At 34.0% G+C, this 24,985-nt stretch overlaps 1 protein-coding gene across 4 annotated transcripts in view; it reads right to left on the bottom strand.

The window, feature by feature from the left end:
- Positions 1 to 146: 146 nt before the first annotated feature.
- FAR1 (fatty acyl-CoA reductase 1) overlaps positions 147 to 24,985 on the bottom strand; it is a 58,494-nt gene continuing 33,655 nt past the window's right edge. For 3 of the 4 annotated variants that reach the window (XM_004050734.5, XM_055356600.2, XM_063710989.1), the window contains 9 exons: positions 23,891 to 24,070; positions 21,126 to 21,303; positions 20,188 to 20,232; positions 19,950 to 20,068; positions 18,963 to 19,030; positions 17,319 to 17,490; positions 10,142 to 10,271; positions 4,372 to 4,499; positions 147 to 3,032 (listed from right to left, as the gene is read on the bottom strand). In XM_004050734.5, coding sequence (XP_004050782.1) covers positions 2,870 to 3,032; positions 4,372 to 4,499; positions 10,142 to 10,271; positions 17,319 to 17,490; positions 18,963 to 19,030; positions 19,950 to 20,068; positions 20,188 to 20,232; positions 21,126 to 21,303; positions 23,891 to 24,070 — 1,183 coding nt within the window. In that variant the 3' untranslated portion in view covers positions 147 to 2,869. Of the gene's footprint in view, positions 3,033 to 4,371; positions 4,500 to 10,141; positions 10,272 to 17,318; positions 17,491 to 18,962; positions 19,031 to 19,940; positions 20,069 to 20,187; positions 20,233 to 21,125; positions 21,304 to 23,890; positions 24,071 to 24,985 lie in introns of all 4 variants that reach the window. The other variant, XM_019037369.4, reaches the window with a different exon arrangement.

The following is a 24,985-nucleotide window of genomic DNA, read 5'->3' as shown; positions in this document are numbered from 1 at the left end:
CTCAGAATTAAATAAAATTAGGACATAAGAATTAACAACTACACCTAAAACAGACAAGAAGTGTAAGTAAGGACTGCTTCCTGTAATCCTAAGCATATTGTTCCATGGGTAATTTTCAGAACATAAAAATACAATAAATACTACAATGGAAATATAGGGATTCATTTATTACTTTTTGGTTTACAAACAAAGGCACCCAATAATGCTTTTATTTCTTATAAAAGATTCTCAATTTACATTTAAAACAAACAAAAACCCACAAAACAATCCCAAGTTAACTCCTATAGACAACACAAAAAAGGGGGAAAAGGAAATTCTTTTCCCTGCTTTCAAGCTTTATTACACAGGTTCAAAAATGATTATTTTATGCCATCCTTAAGTCAAAGAACGTACTGCCAAGCTTCTCTACACTAAGTCTTAGGACATGTTAATGTTGCCAAGTCAAATATAAATATAGTCTCAATGACATCACAATTTACAAATGCATATTCCAAGATTAAAACTGAATAGGGGGAAAAAACCCCAAATGTTTCAGAATACAGTTTAATCAAATGAGTTAAGTGAAATAAGAAACATTTAATTTAGTAGGCTATCCTGTTAAATAAGAAGTAAGTTTGTGTAGGAAATATAATCAAACAGAACTAAAAAAATCACGTCTAGTAAATGACACAAATAATTTCTCAAATCTTTAAGTCTGACTTAAGTTCAAAGTCTAGCTGGTGGGAATTAACAATCTATATACTCTTTATACTAATCTTAGAACTTTAAATTCTAGAAAGACAAACTAATTTATTCATTAGTTTTCTTTTGACAACAGAACTCTAAACACACAAAATTAATGCAGTGAGTGGCCTCAGCACCCTCCCAGTTAACATTTCTTTAAGCTAGATTACAAGAACAATAAAACCATTCAGAAGACATACACTCCCTATGCACTTCATAGGCCTGCCCAAGTTGTCCCCAACTCTTTTGCAAGACACATAGACAATTCATCTGATTCTAAGTCTATTCGGCAGAAGTATAAAAATCATACAAATGTTAGCATGTTTTCAACACATTATGGAAATACATTTGGAGAGATGGAGTACTCAATGTATATTATGTGGGCCACTTTAAATAAAAGGCATCATTATCTATTCCATTTTCAGACATTGTCATGGTCTCTTATACCTTTATATAAGGTATGGTCCTAGACCAGAGACTTTAGTATCATTCCAAAGAATATAGAGATATTTATATACATATTTCTTTTAAAATAATATTTAAAAGTTTTACTACAGAAAATCTGGCTTCATCATGGAAGCATTTTTCCTTTTCAAGATTATACACCTGCATGAAAGTAGGTGATTTCCTTTACATTTAGTTTTTCACAATAGCAAAATAAACTTTTTATACATTGCATTTAAATTGACAAAGAAAGTTAAGATGTAAAGCTCCATGTAACTTTTTGTATTGCGAACTGTTCTCTTTAAACACACTCCAGATACACTGCTGATTATCTAATACAGTACAACTTGATAAACTTAATTAGAAGTGTTATGCTGAACAATTTGTTAAATCAAATTATGTTAAAACAGTAAGTAAACTATTATGATTAAAAGGGAATTTTAATGTATCATTAAAATATACATCAATTTTCTTGCTATTACTTGTTTCTATAATGCATTTCTTTCTAAAGCTAAAGCCACATGCATAAAAAATAAGTGATACCTTCAAACTCATTCAACAGTTTGCTACCTTATGTAGTATGTAAATAAAGTCCTTTATTTAATTTCATACACATTATCTTAAGCATTATTTTATTTTTCTTGAAGGAATTCATCTTTCAAGGTCAAAATTAGTATGTGTTTACACACGAGTACATTTTTTAATGCTATTACTACCTGCAAATACATTCTTCCATAATAATGCACTTTCAGTTTTCATTGGAAAGATAGCACAAGCCTTTTAAAAGTCCTATGAATAAAATTTATAAAGGGAGGAGAACACAAGTATGGTGAATCCTTCCCAACTCCCACTTCCATCAAATCTCAAGAAATCCTCCTGCTTCAAAACATAAACAATCTCACAAGATTTTTATTTGATCATAATGTGGAAAAGAAAACTGTATTCCTATTCTTTTTGATACTAACAGTTTTACGGAATTTGTTTTCACTTTCTGTCAAAAAACACGTATGTTGCTGATATGGATTCTCAAACCCATTTAGATCGAATAGGGTCATTAGAATAATATAGCCTTCTGATTTTAAAAGCAACTGATTACTTATAGAAAAATGATATGCATCAGACATTTAATCAGAAAAAGAAAAATGAGAACATGTCTTTCATGTTTGATATCATTTAACTTACAGAATGATGTGAAAATAGGTTGGTTATAATTTTAACAAAACTAAAACCCACTTCAACTAATGAAAAAAACAAAAAATGAAGAATCAAATATCTACCAACTTTGCTAGTATTACTGTCCAAATAAATGTCTTCCATTGCACTGAACATTAGAATTAGAAATTCACTATATGTTAAGGCATATTTTAATTAATATGTTCCAGAATTGCACAGTTATACTGGTCAGTGTTCCTATTTCCCCACTCTTGTCCTCAGCACACCCCCCCTTTCTTCTAGGGCTCAAAATATTAAGTCATGGTTTTGGTGGCTACTGTAGATTTGAGCTGGCATAACACAGTGTGTTCACTAAGTTTTATGAGCATAAACATTAAAATGTTACATAAAATATACCATAATTTACTTCACACTCCGATCTAAGATGGTTTAATGTCTTGACAAAAAGTGAGATGACTTAAGTACATTTTACATTTTGTACATTTAGATCACCATATGTATAGATGTTCTAATGCTGAATCCTTGGTCTTCAGTATCTCATAGTGCTCGATGCTCGGAAGTATGACAGAAACTTGTAACACAGACTAACCACAAAGTACCAGATATTTCTTGCCATTTGTGATCTTGCAATAAAAATGCGCCAGATGAGGATCACAAGGATAGTATTAAAACCATAACGTATATTCCGCAACCTGGAAAGCAAATCAAGAGATATGTTAGACAGTATTTTCTAGAATAAAGTATTGTTAGATGGCAGCTAATTAATACTGAGTTTTTAATCAAAGCTCAAATCCATATTAATTTGAAACTTATGATAGGCATTAAGTATACTGTAGGTAAAACAGATATGTACCTTGAATTTCTAGAGCTTCCCATCTAATCTAAAAAGGTTCATTCATTACATACATCACAGTACAGACAAAATAGAGCAAACTTTTTTTTTTTTGACATCTTTAGTTGCTTACAAGTTGTCAGACAAGTAACTTACTGTTTCAGTTACAGCTGACAGTCACAAGATCAAAGGCCAAGTGGACAAGCCCTTATCCAAGCATAAAACATGGCATTAACTTGATAAAGGAGGATCTTCCCTTTTCTCAAAGAGTAACAATATGTTACTCTCATGTTTCAGCTCATGTTTCAAAAAATGTTGATGTTTCTGATGGTGTTTGAAAGAAATACAAACCTTTAGATATGTAATAATGTTACATAAATTATACTGACTTCAGCAGGCAGTGCAAGATAGGACGGCAATGTAAGAAAAATGATGTAGAGAAAAGAGCTTCGAATATGGAGTCAAAGATCAATATTCTAGTTTGCTTTGCCACTCAATACAATATGGCTTAGGCAAATATAACTTTCCTAAGCCTCAATTTCCTCATCTATAGAACTGGCTGCCCTGCAAAGTCGCACAGAGTTATGAGGCATGAGAGGGATAATAATGTGAAAGTCTTAAAAAGTGTCATAAAAATCATATTAAAAAGCACTACAAATATAAGAGATTATCATTAAAAATTATCTGCATCTTTGAATGATAGATTACCAGTGATTTTTCCTATTTTCTAAGTATTAAAAAAAAACCAGTGTGTTACTTGTATAAAGAGATAAAGATATAGCTCTATTTTATATAAGAAAAAAAATTCCATGCCGAATAATGTATTCTCTTCTCTTCCTCCAAAGATTATTGAGGATTAAAACAAAAACACAAACCTTTAAAATAGATTATCTAAACTATCTTTCTTCTAATATCTTTACTTCTTAAGTAGCAATACAAAGAAACGTAATAGTAATTTCTGAAACTCAATTCCACCTGAACTTCATACTAAGAAAGATACAAACTGATGAAGACAGTTAAGTTTCAACAATCTCAGGCTAAAGTAATACTACCATAGGTCCAGTCCAAAGGTAAGTACTTTTCCTAAATATAATAGATTACTAGCAGTATCTTTTATTCAATATACCAGTTTACCAAAAAAATTGTGGAATATTTCATGAGGAAGACAAGAAGCAATCAAATCCATGCATCAAACTCACTTGTTCAGATGTTTTCTGGCTGCAGGGAGGCCAGACATTTCTTCATTCAATACGTACTTCTTAGTTCCCAAGCAGTAGTTCTCTATATATTCTGCCCAATGTAACTGCCGTACATCAATATTGAAGGTCTACGTTAACAAAAAAATTACTGATTATTTTCTTGACTAATTTTTCTCACAACCAGTCAGAAATTCACACTTTTTCTAAAGGCCAGTTCCAAGTGACATAATTACAAAATTCTTAAATACAGAATTAACTTCTGAAATCTTACTGCTAGTCACTGAAAAGTTTGTATTCCTAGTTCATACCATCCATTAAACATGGAAGCATTTGAGAAGATAATCTGGAAACTAATGTCAGCATTTAAAGAGAAGTAGGTTAAATATAGGAAGAAAAAAGCCTGTACCATTTTGCTAAACAAAGAAAAAAAAGACAGAATTATATTGTCCACATAGATCTATGTATTCCTCACTACTTTACGCACGTACTAATACATTTCCAGTTCCTTTCTACCTGCAGTCTCTTCTCTCTTCCTGTACATCATGCCTACTGAACAGACTAATTTTCCTGGAGAATACTTCTGACATCAAGAGGCGTTATGAAAACAAATTCTCTGACATCAAGATATGTTATGAAAGCTGGCTAAGGAGTTTGGATAACAGTAATTAGATTATTTGATGAGAAGGATAGGTAAATCCAGAAAAGAAAGCCTTCAGAAATGTTATGGCAAAGTAAGAGGGCTATGCATTGCTCAGTGCTCCTTAGCATATAATAAGATAATTTTTTGGAGTTACAAAGATATTATTCAGTATATACCATCACTTATCTAAAAATAGCCAATTCTAGGAAGGGAAAGCTACTATAAAAAATTCAGTAAAATATAAAAATGCAGTAACTCTGCATTAAAATGAAGACTTAGGAAACATTTTGAGAAGGTATATGTGTATGTTATTGGGAATCCCATAAGAACAGTTATTTAAAAAAAAAAGGAAGAGAAGCAGTATCTGAGAAGACAATGCCTGGAAATTTTCCAAAAATAAGAAACCAAGTCACGAATTCAAAACACAAATACAACTCCCACTCCCCCCATCCCTGCCCCCACACACATCTAGGCATATGAGAGTCAGAAAAAGGTCCTATAGATTACCTCCAAAAGAACAACTATTAGACTGTAAGTTGACTTCTCAACAGAAGCAATGAAAGCCAAAAGACAGAGATGTTTTCCAAGTACTCAATGAAAATAAGTCCTAAATAAAACTCTATGCCAGTGTAAATATCCTTGAAAAATAAAGGTGAAATAAAGATATTTCCAGAGAATAAAACCTGAGACAATCTGACATCAGCAGAAAACCCATGTTAGAGAAAGTAAACTTAAGGATATTCTTTAGGCAGGAGAATGATTCTAGATTTATGTCTGGGGATGGAGGAAGAAATAAAGAGCAATAAAAGGACAATTACGCTGGTAAATCTGTATGAATATTTATTGCATAAGCTGCAATAAAAATACTGTCTTGTGTGGCTTAATATATATATAGAATTAAAACATGCATTACGGCCAAAACCGCAATTACTTTTGCACCAACCTAATAACAGTAACAGATCCTTCACTATCAGAGAAGGATAAAAGTATCAATTTATATTAGACCTTGCTAAATTAAAGGACATTGTAATCTCTAGAGTAACCTACTAAACCAAAAAGGAACATAATTCTATGCAACACATATAGATGGGAAAATATTAAATTATTCAAAACATAATCTAAAGGGCGGCCAAAAAAAAAAGAAAAAAGAACTTAAAACCAGAGTGACAAATACAAAGCACTACTAGTCAGACTAAATCTAAAATGATAGGAATTACATAGGGGTTAAGTTCTCCAATTAAAGGTCAAAAATTGTCAGACTGAAAATAAAAACTAACAGCTCTATGCTGCTTACAACTAACTATATGCTGCTTACAAAAGACATATCTAAAAGATAAGATACAAAATGACTGAAAATAAAAGAATGGAGAAACATACACCATATCGTTCTACCAGCAATGTGTAAAGATGCTGATTTGTCCAGGAACTCACCAGAGTACATTGTCCAAGTCTGCCTTTTTGTAAATTTGATAAATAGTAAATAATATCCCAGTCTAACTTTAGTCTGCATTTCCACTGAGTAAAGCTGAGTATCTTTTCAAATACTTGGGAATCATTTTCTGTAAACTGTTCATCTCTCTAATCTATTTTCCAATAGGATTAATTACTTTTTTTAAACTATTTTTAAATAAACATTTTATGTACTAGGTAATGTATACTAAAATCATTTTGTTATACCACTATATATCACCTAAGTTGCTAAAATTAAAAATCAAAATTAAAAGGCCAAGTGTTATGGAGGATGTGGATTAACAGGAACTCTCATACACTGTCCTCTGGAATGTAAACTGATACAACCACTTTGGAAAACTGCCATTACCTGCTAAACTGAACATATGAATGCCCTATGCTATCCTATTTCTAGGTATATACCCTACACAAATGTGTACATACAGACATAAAGAATGTTCATAGGATAATTATTCCTAATAGCCAGAAACTGGAAATAACTCAAATGTCTATCAACAGAAGAATGAAAAAATACTGTATAATACCATTTATATAAAGTCAAAAATAGGTAAAACTAATATTTAGTGTTAGAATTCAAGAGTTTTTCCCTCTGGGAAGACAGAGGAGGTAGTGATTAGGTGCATTAGTCCATTCTCGCAACCCTACAAAGAACTACCTGAGAATGGGTAATTTGTAAAGATAAAAAGGTTTAACTGGCTCATGGTTCTGCAGGCAGTACAGGCTTCTGTTTCTGTACCCACCTGTGCCTCTTGGGCACTTTTAATATGGCTAGTCCAAACTGAGACATGCAGTGGAGTATAAAATGCACTCTGGGTTTTGAAGGCTCAGTGTGAAAAAACAGAAAGTAATATCCTTTAAATAATTTTTAGGTTTTTGATATGTTCAAACAATATTTTTGATTATATATTAGGTTAAATAAAACATTATGAAAATAAATAAGTGGGAAGAGAAAGGAAGCTGGCACTGGATGAAAAAAGAAACTCTTGAGAAACTGTAATGAACCAAATCTGAGGCGGAGTCTCGTTCTGTCACCCAGGCTGGAGTGCAGTGACACAATCTCAGCTCCCTGCAACCTCTGCCTCCTAGGCTCAATCCATCCTCCCACCTCAGCCTCCCAAGTAGTTGGGACTACAGGCATGCGCCACCACACCTGGCTAATTTTTCTTTTTTTTTTTCTGTAGAGAGAGGGTCTCACTTTGTTGCCCAGGCTGGTCTCGAACTCCTGAGCTCAAGTTATCCCAGCACTGGCCTCCCAAAGTGCTGGGATTACAGGTGTGAGCCACCACGCCCGGCCCCTACTGTCTATTTAAGGCCTACATTAATCTGAGTTGTGCTAAAAACCTAATCAGATATTTTAAAGGGGCCCTGGCTTATAAATGCCAGCTAGCTAATTAACTAGGCTACTGGTAGAAGCAAAGGCAAGTCCTTATCAGAAAACTGCACTTTCAATCCTGGCTTCAAAAAAATTCTCACAGAAATCCTCAAAGAATATAAATTTATAGTCAAACAAATATTTTTTTAAAAAATTAGGTGCCATGGGTGAGACCTAGCTCAAGTAATAGCAGAATCAGATGCTGCAAATCATCTGGAAGTTTAAATTATCAGAAGCAGAATGTAAAACAATTATATTTAATATGTTTCAAGAAAAAATTCTAGAGACTGTTTAAGAAACATAAGATCTGAAAAATTATACTTTCTAAAACTGAAAATAAAACAATAAAACTCTAAATTCAATTGGATAGTTTAGACACAGCTGGCAGACTGTCACAGAATCTTAAATTATCTAGAGTTTAGCCCAGAAACACTGAGATACAAAATATGAAATTAACGTTAAAAGATTTGGAGAACAGAATAATCTAACATACTAGGAATTTTGGAAGACGATATAAGAATAGTGAAGAGGCAATATTTGAAGAAACACTGGCTAAGTATTTCTCTGAATTGCCTAAAGACACCAAACCTCAGATTCAGAAAGCCCAATCCAATCTAGGTAAATTTTTCAAAATTACACCCACTATCATAGTGATACTGCCAAGCGGCAAACATAAAGAGAAAATGGAAGACGAGCCAGGAATAACAGATCACCTATAAAGGAAGAGCCAACTACCGACTTTTCAACAGCAAAAACGTAAGACAGAATATAAATAAAAAAGTTTTTTTTTTTTTTTTTGAGAGACTCTCACTCTATTGTTCAAGCTGGAGTGCAATGACGTGATCACATCTCACTGCAGCCTTGACCTCCTGGGCTCAACTGATCCTCCCACCTCAGCCTCCTGAGTAGCTAGGACTACAGGCACATGTCACCATGCCTGTCTCATTTTTTCTTATTTTTGTGGAGATGGGTCTCGCTACGTTGCCCAGGCTGGTCTTGAACTCCTGGCCTCAAGCCATTCTTCCACCTCAGCCTCCAAAGTATTGGGATACAGGCATGAGCTACTATGCCCAGCAAAAAAGTTCTTTAACGTGCTGAAATCATGTTCCAAAACCAAGGGTGAAACAACACACATATCAGACAATCAAAAACTCAGAATTCACTACAAAACAGATTCCCTAGTAAAACATATTCTAGGTATGCTGAATATATTTCAGGCAGAAAGAAGATCATAAGGAGAAAATCTGAAAACACAGATATTGGTATACATATATACATATTTTATATATATATATATAGAGAGAGAGAGAGAGAGAGAGGGAGGGAGAAATCTAAATAAAAACTAAATGAACAAAAGAGTATCTCAACATGGGGTTTAAATAGAGAACTGTGCCGGGTGTGATGGCTCACGCCTGTAATCCCAGCACTTGGGGAGGCTGAGGTGGGCAGATCACCTGAGGTCAGGAGTTCCAGACCAGCAGCTTGGCTAACATGGTGAAACCCCGTCTCTACTAAAAATACAAAAGTTAGCTGGGTGTGGTGGCATGTGCCTGTAATCCCAGCTACTTGGGAGGCTGAGGCAGGAGAATCGCTTGAACCCGGGAGGCAGAGGTTGCAGTGAGCCAAGATTGTGCCATTGCACTCCAGCCTGGGCACAGAACGAAACTCTATCTCAAAAAAAAAAGAAAAATTAGAGAACTGAAGTAATGTATTAATACAACCATTTTAAGTGAGTGGGAGTGGTAATCACAACTAAAACATTTTAAGGTTCTAAATATTATTAAGGAGGCTATAAATATTGCTTAACTTAGTCTGTGTTAGATATACATGTTAAAACATCTAGAGTAAGCTCAAAAAGAACATACACAAAGAATTTAAGTTCCAAAGTAACAAAGGGCAAAATGTGGAATAACAAAAAGTAAAAGAGTTTATAAAAAACAGTTTCTTAGAGAAGCTTTTCCTCAAAACTCAAGAGAAAACAAAGTGTTTGAAAGAAAAACACATAAAGATAAAATTCTCTCTGAAACCAACATTAAGGGAAAAAAAGAATCAACATTTCAATCATGCTTTGAAAATACCTTTGCCACTCTAAAATACTTACACTAGAAATGTTAAGATACAGCAATTTTATTTCACCACTAACAATTATGACTAAAGCTTTATGAGAGACTATAAATAATGGCTTACTTGTTGCATAATAGCAGTGGAAAATATTTCTCAGGTTGCTAATAGTTCTGTAATTAGTATGCTACTTATTTTCTAATATAAAACAGAAAATAATTGCTTGCCTTTTTATCTTCAGGATTTAGTTGATTCATTAACATATTGACATTGTCAGTATTCCAAACCCAAGAATTACTTGTGAAATATTCAAGAAACACCATAGCTTTGTGAAGACGAGTTATTGTTTTCATCATCCTGTATTGTAAGAAAAATTGACAGATTCATATTTTGTATAGATTAGGAAAAATCCTATCACCACCCAGGGTGCAAGTTTCCCCCTATAATATAGACATTAGTATTAAAATTATAACATTTAATCATTAAGTGTACCAAATCAGCAGGGAATAAGACTATTTCTGCATCTTGGACGAACAATTTATAAATCCAAAAGGAAAATAAATTTTTTTTGAAAGCAGCAGCAAATGCATTTAACACCACCTAAAAGGAGTTCTGCTGATATACAGAATTAATTCTCAAAGGGTATACAATACTCTTAAATTTTCTACATAAAATACTAAGCAAATGAATGGATTCAATTAATATTTCCTTGCTTTCTATTCCTTAAACTCCATTTTAATTCACAGCTGCATTTGCTAAGATTTCCTGTGAATTAATAACATACTGTGTTATATTTATAATTCCAACTCTTCAGCACTGCTGAAGCAAAGAATACAGAAATATTCGTTTGCCACATAGTCAACTCTATTCATTTAAAAAAACAAAACAACTTTTCTTTAACAATGATTGGCGCCACTCTTGATCATCTGGATGTGCTGTGAAATCAATGACTCATGCTGAAAACTATCTGAAATAGATATCCACTCACCTCTCCATACCCCACCAATACTCATCCTTACAGAAATAAAGGAGTGTGACACTCTTTTTAAAGTGTGTCTTTAAAGAAAGACTGTGATTCTTTGTTTTTAAAGTACAAGGAGCTTTAATCTTTAAATCTGTCATTTTATATATCATGGCTCACTGTAAGTCATTGATATCATAACAGTAACTTGAGCAGTAACATCTATACAATAATATTTATTATAAGTAGGGAAAGGGAAGAAAGAACTTTTTGAAACAAAACAAACACCAAAAAAACCCCAACTTCTGTGAACAGAAAAATAATTTTTGGAGAAGTACTTTTTAAAGATTTCATTTATATTATAATAACGATTAGGATTATATGTATCATATAGTTTAGACAGTCTCAAAATTAGGGGTTTTAGAAATGGGAGGGGCATGGAGGGAAATTACATTAGAAATAAGGAGAAAAAAATCAAAAAAGTATCATTAGCTAAGCACTTCTGATAACACATTCAATACATTTAGAAATAAACTCTGAATCCAGAATACTGGAAGAAAATGAAGCAATATAAACTATGTAAACAAAAACTATATTTCATCCAATAAAGTAATTTCAAAATAAAATCTCAAACACAAAACGAATTATCAAGCATCGAAGGCAATTTCTGGACAGGGATAGTTCTGTAGATAAAAAGCATCTGAGGGGGAAAAACACATGCTGCTTTTAGAAAAGATTAGGTGATTATTTTTTTCTAAACAAAAAGATACAACAAGTTTGTCACTAAATCAATATATACTATCACGCCAGTTTAGCACACTTAAATCTCACACACACACACAGCTAACACGGTTTTCCTATATATACCTTATTAAAAAGTTTTTCTTAACTCTTGTTCACTGATAATTCTCTCACCTAATCTTATCTTCAGATTCATTCAAGTGACACAATCACCCTAACATCAATCAGTAATTCAGCCATTCAAAAAATAATTGCAATAAAAAATTGGGGAGGGGGAAGAAATTTGAAAGGCCATGTATTTGTGTGTGAAATTTATAGAATATTTATCATGCAACAAAAATACTGGATTGAAAACTATTGGGGAATAAGAAATGTAAAACTTTGCACCATCACTCCTTGGTTAAACATACCTTAGAACAGATGTTTATGACTACATTGCCAGGTATGTTCTGAATATGTATTTATTCTTTATTATGGCAATTTAAAAAAATAATCACAGTCCTTTAGAGTAAGGCAAGATCTTAATGATTATCTAGTCCAGGGTTTCTCAACCTTGGCACTATAAATATTGTGGGTCTGATCATTCTTTCGTGTGGAGGGCTATCTTGCATGCTATAAGATGCTTGTCACCATCCCTGGCCTCTAGGTGCTGGTAGCAGCCCTCCCCCTGTTGTGATAACTAAAAATACCTGCAAACGTTGTCAAATGTCTCCAGTTGAGAAGTACACAGATTAAAAATAGATACCTGGTTTAGAGAAGTTAAGCTAGATAAAGTTATGCTAGTTAACCAAAACATAAGATCATGGAGCCATTTTTAAAAAAATGTCAGGTCAGATGCTTATCTAGCTCACATTCAGAATTATTATGTAAACGAGTAAACTGGATGAAATGAATGACATGACTGACATCACTTTAACGTAGAATTAGGCATCATAGTAAGGCCCCAATATAAGGTGTAAAGTCTATTACTGTGCTCAATAAATTTCTGAACAAATGAAATATTATAAATTATAAGACTTTGTATTTAACATTTACAAAATTGTCTAAGTAAAAAAACCTTTATATTCCTTGTTGCATTCAGATTATAAGCTCCCGGAGGTCAAGGATCTGTCCTGCTTTGATACTTAGAAAGCCTCACACAGCACAAACCTCAGGTAAGAAGACTGTTTCCTTAACGTTTCCTATTTAGGAAAGATATTAAATTCCAAAGGTGCCTATGATATTATCTCCATCCTACATGCCCACCTACAATACAATGTCACCTTGACTGTCTTCTCAATGAGAGTTGAAAATAACTTAGAACCAACAGAATGAGGTGGAAGTGACATGATGTGACTTCCGAGGCTAGGTCAGAAAGGTGTAGAGCTTTCTGTCTTGCTCACTGAATACTCACCCTTGAAGCCTTCAGTCACTGTGTATGCTGTCCAACTCCCCCTGAGGCTGCCATACTGCGAGGAAGCTCAAACTAGTCCATATGGAGAGGCCACATGGAGAGGGTCTGACACTACTGGAGAGAGAGAGATGCCCAGCCACCCCAGCTACTCTGTCCCCTTCCCCCCTTTACCACTCCCTCCACAGCAAAGCTCCTCCAGTCCCTGTCTGACTACAATCATTTGAAAGATCCTGAGCCATTACCATCAAGCTAACCCTTCTAGAATTCCTGACCCACAGATATTGTGACACACAAATAAAATGATTGCTTTAAGACACTAAGTTTGAGGTGACTTGTTATGTAAAACAGATTAACAAATCTCAACACAGATCTCAACACTGGGAGGGGCTGCTATGATAAAAACCTAAAACATGTGGTATTGGCTTCAGGGTCAAGTGGTAAACAAAATCTCTAAGGCCTGTGAGGTGATCAGTAGTGAAATGTGAAAGGACCAGGAAAACATTATTAATGGAAGCCTTAAAGGGTTTTAAGAAAGCTGTTGGTGAGGGCTTGAAGTGAGGACAACAAACTGTCACCTCTGGTTATATGGAATATAGAAAGTGTACTAATAAACTCAATGATCTAGCTGAAATTTGCTGAAAGAGGGCAAAAGAGGACAAAGATGGTCTTAAAAAAATTAACTATTTGAGTGGAATTTGGAGGAAATGTAAAATGTCAGCCAGGAATTCTTTAAGAAACAGTTTCTGAGCATAGCAGGGTAGGGGAAGATGAATCCTTTGCTAAGACTTTAGAAAGACCTAGGCAGTGCCTTCTAGAACTTTCAGACAGACAAAAGGCACTCTCCAGATCTTAAAGAAATGTGTAACAGAAACTCTTATTGTTCAAAAGGCAGGATCTAAGAGGCAAGGATTTAAGATCTAAAAGTGCTGTCCCATAGCAACCTCACAGGGGACCCAAGATAGAGAAGGGTTTGTGTCAAAGAGACTTATGGGTATGGTTTTCGTCTAATAGGCTGGATTCCTTGAAAACAGATACACCGGAAACTCACACAATTTTTAAGCAATCATGTCAGATTACATGTAAAGGGATAGACAAGAAAAAAAAAAATGAAAAGACTGCTATATCAAGGGTCAGCAAACCAGGGCCTATATACCAAATCCAGCCCACCACCTGTTTTTGTAAATAAAGTTTTACTGGGACCCAGTCATATTCATTCATTTGCCTATTGTCTATGGCTGCTTTCATTTTTAACAGCAAAGATGAGCAGCTTCAACAAAAACCGCATGTCCTGCTAAACCTAAAATATTTACTATATGGCCCTAACTTACAAGAGAAGCTTTCCAGTTCCTGCCCTGATCCCCTAACCTTTCATGGGCAGGAAGCAGGATAAGAAGGCTACTTGGCTGCACACAGAGCCCACAGGCCAGTTTTTATGCAAAAGGAAGGATGACTCAGAGGGCAGAGGCAAGAACCTCAGAGAACTCCCAGAGAATAAGACTGAGCTCCTAATCAAGAAATCATCAACACATATCTGACTGGAATTCAGAAATGTTATAGACCAGTGTTTGCTGGGTGCCTCCCAATTTCTCTCTTTTTGAATAAAACTGTCTAAAGCCATTATCCTATGCTTACCATAATTTATGATGGGCGTATGGGCAGTCAGTAACTCGTTGCTTTAGTTCACATATCAATTATTGAGGAACTATACTTGAGGAGCTATGCTGACAAAATCACTCCTAAAGAGCCTCATCCGCCAATTGACCAGATTTAGATGACAAAACCCTGCCTTCCAGCTGATGCCACAGGGATCTGGGGCGGTGGTGGGGATGGGGAGGCGCGAGGGGGAAGGCAGGATGAGGGGGGAAGAAGCAACTGTCCTTTCCATGTAGAAGAAATATGAATTGTTTTGGCCAGAAGGTTGACTATAGCAGATTGTACTTTCCAAAAATGATGGCAACAATACCCTTCATCTTGACCACTTTCTAAATCCCCTTACTTGGACACAGGGTGGGGAATATCACACACTGGGGGCCTGTCGTGGGGTGGGGGGAGGGGGGAGGGATACCATTAGGAGAAATACCTAATGTAAATGACAAGTTAATGGGTGCAGCACACCAACATGGCACAAGTATACATATGTAACAAATCTGCACGTTGTGCACACGTACCCTAGAACTTGAGGTATTTTTTAAAAATGTGCTATGTCAGGCACCAAAATAAAATTATGAACATATGAAAAAAAATTTAAGAAGATTTGTGACTCACTTCTAACTAGAAGAATGAGGCAAAAGTGATGCTGCATGACTTCTAGGGGTAGCTCAGAAAAGGCAACGCAGCCTCCACCTTACTTGCTAAAAGACTTCCCCCTTGAAGCCATCAGCTGCTATATAAGAAGTCTAATTCCCCTAAGGCTATCATTAATCCTTGCAAAGAGCTATATGGAGAGATCCTTACGACACGACAAAGAGTAACATCAGTCCCCTTGCTGTTCCATTGCCTCTCTGCCCACCGGCCTCTTTCATCTGATCACAAACACATGAAAGACTCCAAGCCAAAACTGCCCAGTGGATTCTTTCTCAAATTCCTGATCCTGACAGAAATAATTGAAGGAAATAATAAAATGACTGTTGCTGTTTTTAGCTTCTAAGTTTGAGATGATTTGTTATGCAGCAACATCTCCTCTGAAGCATTTAGTAAACCAGCTATTCACTTATTTTTTTTTAAATTTTACTAAGCCCTCTTTCTTCGTGTAAGGCAATGTGATGTATTTAACCTGTTTTTTTTTGACCCAGTTTTTACTTTTCTGTCCTAAATTATAACAACCTTATTAATATAAAGAAAGCATGCACTGCCACCATTCATGAATTTACATCTGCTTTTTAGCCATGAAGAATGCTTCCAATGGCAAGTCTTGCATTTTGCAGATCATTCTAGAAAAGTCTGAAAATGTTTCTTTACCTGCTCTAAAGTTGTTCAACACCTCTCACATATTTCAATTAGCTAACATATAGGGTTAGAAACATCATGGAAAAGTGAATCCACAGACAATACCTACAAGGAACTCAGATCCTGATACACTGTAACTGGCAGTTACCTCACTTTTATTTTTTGAGTAGTTGATGGAAGTTCTGGGATCAGCATCTTCTTTATACAAAAATACTCAAATCCTGAACTCTCCAATCAACAACTCCACTGTAATGCCAATGTAGTTAAAAAAAATTAAGTATTTTAATAGTATATTCCACTGTAATTGTGTGGTAAAGACAGTAGGAGATCTTTAAGTTTGCGGGATTTCAACAAAAAAAAGAAAGAAAAGCTATAACAATGATAAGAAAACAAAGTTTTCCGTTTATTATTAACTTTATTTTCATAACTATGCCATTCCCAACCTGGATAATTAGTCAAAAACTGAAATAACCATATTATAAGCTGAATGGGCAGCTGAGATATTTCAAGTAATTTCCTAGAAGCATCCTATATTTTTCACATAAAACTGCACCATCCATTTAAAGCAAAACTTTTGCCCTTAATCCCCTATACAAACTCATCCCTAGGTTTTTAAGAGGGAGAGAAGGGCTCAATTTCAGCTTATAATAACAATGACAACCATGATGTAGGACATTTCCTATATTATGGAATTTTGGAGGATGAACGACCCAATACGATGTGATCCATAGTTAGTGTCCCCAAAGATCTCCAAATTCTAAGAAATGTCCTAGCATTCTGATTGTGATTAATCAGGTGAGTAAATCTAAAGGTAAAGCTCATGCTAGTGATTTTTTTCATCTCTCCAGCAAGCTGCCACCACCTTACCAATACATAGTGTATTTACTGCTATTCTTCTTACCACGGTTTCTGACCTGTCAACATGAGTGCAATCGAGCAATAATGCAGATACTCTATGGCTGACACCCTTCCGATAATGATGCGATAGGCTGTTGGAATTAAACTTAAAACTGGGGCACCTGAATACTTGGTTTAAAGGATTCATCTTGAAGGAATGACTTACATAATATCCTGTAGGAAAAATAAGCGTCAAAGCAATTTAAATATTGTTATTCAGAAAGAAGCCTAAAGTAAGACCGAGAATTCAATACATGACAATAACTTATCCAAACTTTAAACAAATTAGAGTGACTTACAACACCTTTGCTTTTCTGACAAAGTCTTAAATTCAAGAGTCTTCTCATTCACAAAAGGCTATTAAGCCTTATCATAAGCATAAACAAATACAGAGTTAATATGCATTTTAGTGTAAGCATGGGTTGTTTAACAGAGGAACAGATAAGACAGAGCTAGTCACCATTACCTTGGGCTTCTTCCAGTCATCCTGAGGTAGATATCATACAGGAATGCTGGGGCCTTATGGCTTACAGCAATCCAGTAATGATATAAAAGATGATTGGAGGTTAGATTTACATTGGGCCGTCTGAAGGCCTGTTCGAGAGGATTCCTCTTGAAAGTGGAAATTACATGGTACTCTGAAGAAGAAAAGTTGTGTAACAGCTTTGATAATAACCATGTAATGAAGTTTTGAAAAAAAAATCATGTTTTTATAATGCAAAATATTTTACCAAAGATGTCAGAGTTCGTACATTTAAAAAACAAACTTTTCTACTCTCTAGTAGCTAAGAGAATATGGTTATTAGACTGCTAAACTCAAGTGGTTTTATAACTGCTGCTATTTATGAATTTTAGATGAATGAATTTTTGCTAAAATTCACTCTTAAAATCCTTTTAATGTTTTACCTATGTCAGTTTACAGTGTCACTTTCTATATTTCACCTCTCACGATAGCTTCTTCCTTTCTGTTCCTCTTTCCAGACTCTTATTACTGTACTTACTTAAAAAAGAAAAGGAAAATAATCATCTTTTGCTTAAGATGCTCAAATTAACATATATTAACAGGCTTAAAACAACCCAAAATTAACTTCTGTTGTAATTTATACAGGCTATGTAATGTCAGCACAATCAAACCTAGTATCATCTATATTAATACTTTACTAGAAATGTATATTGAGATAGTCACTAAAATATAATGCTCAATTTCAGCTTTTACTAAACTTTATAACACAATAAAAGATTACAAAAAACCTAACTCATTAAAAATGTTTAAATATTCTTAAAAGAATACTGAAAATAATTATCATAAAGTTAAAATCACCTTAGATTTTATCTTTTTCTTATATGCTCTAATGGTCAATTTTACACTGAAATAAAAATGCCACAGAAAAATCCTAGGACAAATGTCATAAAAAATTTACATTGAAATCAAAATTGTTCTGCAGGGGTAATTAATCAATTAGAGGTTAAATAAGACCTATCACTAAATCAATGCCAAAAAAATTTTACTTTAAATTTGAACTCATCAACCAACAATTTAAAAATGACTCAATTTCAATGGGTTTTAACTATTCCTATTTAAGTTATGCTATTCCTATAGAACTAGGAACATGTATATCTGCTGTGAATCTGTGAATTTAAATAGATTAATACAGGTTAATAGAAAATATTCTGGCAAACTGTATCCTACTTCCTAACTCCTTCGTTTATTACTCTGGGTACCACTTGATATACCACCTCTTGTAAGAAGTGATACTGCCTATGGATAGGCAACATTAAGACTGAGGGTGCTCACAAGGGAGAAAAAAAGCACTGTTCCCATGCCATAGGTATCTATGAGGGCTACTGCAGATGGCAGGAGAAAAACAGCAAGGCTTAGACAAGGGTAGGGTGGGTGGGTAAGAATAGACAGCAGGATATTTTTAAATTTGTGAAACATTATTAAGGACCACAAGGTAGTATTGGTAGATAATACTTCTAAGACGACAATTAAGAACAAATTGGTAACTCAGTGGCCTTAATGCCTCATAGGTATTCTAACATTAAAACTTTAGAGAACTTGGTTCTTTAAGATTTATTCTAACATTCAAAAACACAGGTAAAATCATACCAACTTCACCCCAGTGGAAAGGATTAGTGCTGCCTGTTGTACAATTATACACCATGATGTTTCTTGGTCTGCAAAGACAAAGATGAAACCAATTAATCATAATAAGAGGTCAAACATATCCAATCTAAGTCCTACATAGTATTCAAGAAGACATGAGGATGATGGGCACCTTTTCTATAATATTTTTTTTTAATTATCCTTAAAGGATTAGTTTTTACTTTAATGACTATTTACAACTACCCTTTCTTCTTCCCCTACCAAAAATAATTACTTATTTTAAAAAATACAGACTTTTTTCTTTCACATTTTTCCTCCTTATATTAGCAGGAATGTCTATTTTTAAACACGAGGAAAACAACAAATGACCTCAGCTCTTCTTGGCTCATTTTCAGAGGATCTAGCTGAAAAAAAATTATGGACTAAGTTTCCTTTTGCCAGAAACAACATATTCATATAATCCTATCTCTCTTTTTTTAGGACAGAAAATACTGATTATCAAAAATAAGGGTAGTTTACTACCTAGAAAAAAAAAGTTATTGGGAAGTTTAAAGTTTAAGTGTTACCTGTAAATGCTACTATTATTTTTTAAAGGAAAGATGTTCATGGGCTGATTAAAGCTGCTCTGGTGTACCATGTTTAATATATGTAAACCATATTCTGTGAATTTCAGCTCTTTATATATTCAACAAGTTTTAGTTTGGATTAAAAAATCATCCTTAGGGGAGGGTTTTTTTTTTTTTTTCATTTTTAAGTGAACTTGTCTATCCTGTAAGTAATACATGAGCATTAACATTAATTCTTCATTACTACTGATGGGAGCACTTGCTATTGTCTGTGATAATACCAACTCTTGGAGTTGGCAGTGATATTGCCTAAATATTGGTATGGCAATATCTGGATAGAGGGATTAATTAACATTACTCAATAGCTATGTCTTCCCTTTTCAGTTACTATATATTTAATAAGCGACATTGTCACCTCATATACCTATTAACTCCGGAATACCAGGCTGCCGCAAGACTCATGTTGACAACTACATCTACAGGAACAAGATCTGCAAGGGCATTGTTGGAGGCACGTATTGTTCGAAGAATTCCTTTCCCTGCCTTTGTTGAAATTAAAAACAACACCTTAAGATATATAAGCCATAGTGTATATATATTTAAAGATATACAAAAAGCAGAAAAATGTATAGAATATTAAATAAATCAAAAGGTTTACTTACCGCAATAAAGAGACCACTTGGTCCATTAAAGTTATCAATCCATCCCTAATACCAAAAATTTTAAAAGGGGGAGAAGCTTAGAAACATTATGAAGCTAGAGATTTATTATTTGAACTCTACAACCCCAAATATATACTTGGTAGCTGTCTTCTAAAAACTAAAAAACAGACTAGATTCAGGCCAGACTATTTCTACCAGTCCCAAACAGAAGCAGTCTTCCTCTGGGATCAAAAATGATTGAGTACAATCATTTTCAAAGGGCTACCTACTACTCTTCCATTAACTCTCTGCAAAGAGAAATTTATAAAAGAGGGTTTATATTGTTGAATATTTTTGCAAAATTAAGCTTGTTCAAGTTTGATTTTATGCTATTTACTAATTCAGTATCCTGAGATTAGGGAAAATGGTAAATCCTCCTCAAAATTATGAATAAAACAGAGAAAAATAGAATAATTGTCAAAGCAATAACAGATGCTATCACTTACTACCATTACACAGACCTAGGTTTTGCCTAAATCAATTGACCCAACTGGTTTATATTTCTGCTTTCTCTCATTCCAGGAATTCACAAATACCCTAACACCCTGTACCTTTTTTACTTTGTGATCTACAGAGGAAGGGGTCTACCTCTTGGAAGGTCTGCCTCTTTTTGGTACTAAGAAACAAACCAAATCTCCTCTGACTTGAGAAAATGTCACAGCTTTTAATTTTCAATTAGGATTTTTTAAATGTTGATCTACATTTCTATATACCCAGCGTCACATTATAGAAATGAAAGTACCAATAAAATTAACTCTATGAACACAAAACAGCTTTGCCATGGTAATTCACCTTTAGTAAATAATACCTGTTCTTAAAGAACTGCCAGCTCTTTTTATACAGAGTTACAACTTAAAATTCTCAACTCCAGTTATTTATAAAGGTTTCTAACAACTTACTGGAAAAGGTTCTTTCCAACTGGCACCAACAATCGATGGCCTTACAATTGCCACATTTAGTTTGGCTCCTTCTTGTTGTACAACGTATTCTGCCAATGCTTTTGTGTATATGTATGTATTAGGTCTGTCTCCTATCAATTTTGGCGTGATATCATTTACTAGGCCATCATCCATCCACCTGGTAAAGAAATTGCATACAAATATATTTCCAGATATTTTACTATAAAATAAAAAGCTACTTAATTGAACTTAGCACATTCAAACATATCTGCTGTTGTGACTCAAATCATTTGACAACTTTTACTGAAAAATGGAACTTAGCCTTATTTTTCTTAAACATCAACTACAGGTCCACAATCCCTTATCTGCAATTTCTGTATCCAAAAAGATCTGAAAACTAAGAGTTCTTTCATAAATCATACAGTGGATAGCAAAATCTGATCTACACTGACTTATGGTCTTTTTTTTTGATACAACTTAGTTTAAACATTCATATATTTTACATGTATTTGATCAGGGATACTAACCCAGATCAAGTTAAAGTTTTTTCTTATTACACAGTACATAAATTATATACCCTCTCTAAAGTCCAAATAAATTCCAAAATATATCTGAAACCTTCTGGAAGTTTGCAGGTTAGGAAATACAGAGCTGTATATAACCACCTAATGAAGTAACATGTTAATTATATACAGTTATAATTAACATACATTTATAATGAACATAAAAGGCATAAAAGGTCTAGTATTTAAGGTGCAGCACTGCAAATCATATGCTCTAATGAGATTAACAAATGCTATGATTAACAATAAAAATAAATTGAAGCATGCTATAAAAATTCAATTAGCAACCTACTATGAAGTCAAAAAAATTCCTCCAATTCTCTTTGAAGAAATGGTCTACTCTGTTCATCTGTAAAAGGAGGGCGATATACTAGGTGGTGTCCATGGTTTTTCCTAAACTTCTGATTCTAATACGTTATGTACTTGTTTTTCCTTCTTGTCAATAATGCTGTGTATGCAAGTAGACTCAGTATATTGTCATACTCTAATGATACCCATACTAATTGATAAGAAAGCATAAAATGGAGATTATCAAGATAAAATTTTCTTCTGTATATGGAAGTACTTTTTGTATATGAAAGGAAAAGAAGATTAATTAAATTGAAGGGAAATTGCTACCCAACTTAGGAAAAATTCCACCTCATGGAGATGATTTGAAAAATGAAAGGGATAGTTGATACATGAGGAAAAAAAAACCTGCCTAAACTCAGGAGAAACTTGAGCTAGTAAGCCTTATTACTAGAACGAGTTTACAGAACAAACCCATGAGTTATCTTAAAATTATCTGTTAGCTAGATTTCTTTGCAGCAAGGAAAGGAGATACAGCATTAGCTTACAAGTTCTTTTTCAGTTTCTCAAATGTTTGTATATATTGTTAGTAAGAGAAAAAGTAAAATGCTCCATTAACTTCCACACTCAACTTTTCCCACAGATATTAAACATTTCTGTTTATTGATCTATGAAGAAAATGAAGTAGATATTTGGGACCATCTAAGAAAATGAGTGAGAAAACAGAAATTAGGGAATTACAATGAAAATGTCTTGGTAATTTCTCATTTTTTTTACAATCTGTTTCCTCATATTACCAGGAAAGCCTTAAAGAAAAGACTGTGCTTATTTTAGGGGAAAGCAGCAGATGTTAACTAAGCAGTCAAAGTGGATAGAATCTCTGGAAAGAAAGAAGACTAAAAGAGGGAAGAATAAAGGAGAAAAAATTCAAAGATATTATATAAGGATTAACAAACATGAAAATATGGTGGATACTGGAATGTTTATATAATTGTAAAAGTAAAAAAGATCTCTCTTTTTCTTGTCTGAACCTTGTCTGTTTGATGAGAAAGCCTGAGCTGCAGCAAATGAGGACAAGGTCATGGTATATACTCCCTCATTTAATCCCTATCTATCAATACTCACAAATAATTTTCATGTAACAATTGCTGACAGGATCTCAGTCCTCAGAAAGACAAAAAGTAAGGTTATGAATTAAGACTATGATTCCTCTGATTCTCTAATAATTAAAGGCCCCTCTATATATATACTCCATGGCTGGGGGGTGGTGAGGGGAATCCTTTGATAAATTAGAGCCTTGCTATTAAACAGGCAGTCATGGGTCTCCATTGGTACTTCTTGGTTGCTAAGATTGATTCCCTGAAAAAGAGAGCCCTTAATATCACTAATAAGATGTTCAGGAGCCTTCCTCCAAATATTACCATTATACTTGGTCAAAAGTGAAAACTATACATTGACTTCATTAACATTTATTTAGATATTAATCTATACAATAAGAATGCAGGGGATATGCAAAAATTTTTGAAGAGATAAATGTATGTGTGTGTGTGTGTGTGTGCACGTGTATATGGGGTGGGGTGAGGAGAAGAGGGAGGGACTTGAATCCAAAGGTTGTTTTTTTGTTTTTTGTTTTTTTGAGACAGAGTTTCACTGTGTTGCCCAGGTTGGAGTGCAGTGGCACCATCTCGGCTCACTGCAACCTCCGGGATTCAAGCAACTCTCCTGCCTCAGCCTCCTAAGTAGCTGGGACTACAGGCGCCTGCCACCACGCCTGGCTAATTTTTTTCGTATTTTTAGTGAGATGGGGTTTCACTATGTTGGCCTGGCTGCTCTTGAACTCCTGACCTCATGATCTGCCCGCCTTGGCCTCTTTTGGGATCAAAGTAAATGTATATAAATTTCAAACAAACATACTCTAAAGAATCAATCAGCTTCTTGGGATCCACAGGTGGTGGATAGACTACTTCATCAATATGCTTTCGATTACAGTAGGCATATGCTGTTGATACATGCATGAACACTTCCAGATTCTTCATTTGTTGTGCAAGGAGAATAAGCTGTCGTGTTGCAATCACATTTAACTGAACAGCATCTCTGTTTAAAAAGAAAAAGTGACAATAGAAAATTGGGAAGCTATGTTATTTTACCTGTTAAAAAATATCATTTTCATTAGAGAAGTAGAGAGACAGAGAAATTTTTGTTTCTTTACAACTTATCCTTTAGCTGTGATTTTGTGTATTTTATTTCCATATTAAATATGTTTATCAGCTGTGTTAAAAAAATTTGACTATAAAATAACCTGCCTTGTAGCCCTTAAAAATTAAAGTAGAAATTTAAAAATTATATAATTATCCAGGAACAAACAGATAATTTCAGTCTTTAGCTTCTATGCATACATTTTTAAGTCATGCTAGACTTATTTTGCATCTTGATTTTTAAAAGTATAATCTTGCATAATATGGATGTGCCACAGGGAGAAAAAAATAGAATGGTTAAGTAATTTTAAAATGTTAACGTAGAGTCACTAATAAGGGTGATACAGCCAGAGAAAACTCAGAAACATTAAATTATATTAACATATAATCAAGAAAGAAGATGTTTATTTTCCTCTTTGTAGCAATCAATCCAAACACTTTTCTAAGGCTACCCTACAAAATTCAAAGGGATATTATAATAAAACTGGTACATTTGTTACAAGGCATATGCAAGACCCAAAATAATCTATATATTCCCTTCTTGGAATTTACTTGAAGTAAATAATTCCACAAAAGCAAAAGTATATATGCAGAAAAGTTATCAATGAAGCATCATGTAATTAATAAAAACCTAGAGCCCAAATATTCACTATGGAATACGGAATGACTCAATAAAGTAAGTATTTTATCACAATGAAAGAATATAGCTACTAAAATAATTATTTGAAGTCTATAAAAACATGAAACATTTGTATGAATAATACCAAAAGAATACATACGATTTTTTTGAAGCAGGATTAAAAACAAGGCTCTG

This window comes from Gorilla gorilla, chromosome 9, assembly GCF_029281585.2.
Source record: "Gorilla gorilla gorilla isolate KB3781 chromosome 9, NHGRI_mGorGor1-v2.1_pri, whole genome shotgun sequence".
NCBI lineage: Eukaryota > Metazoa > Chordata > Mammalia > Primates > Hominidae > Gorilla > Gorilla gorilla.
Note: the sequence above shows the minus strand (reverse complement) of the source record. Positions and strands in the feature narration are given on the sequence as shown.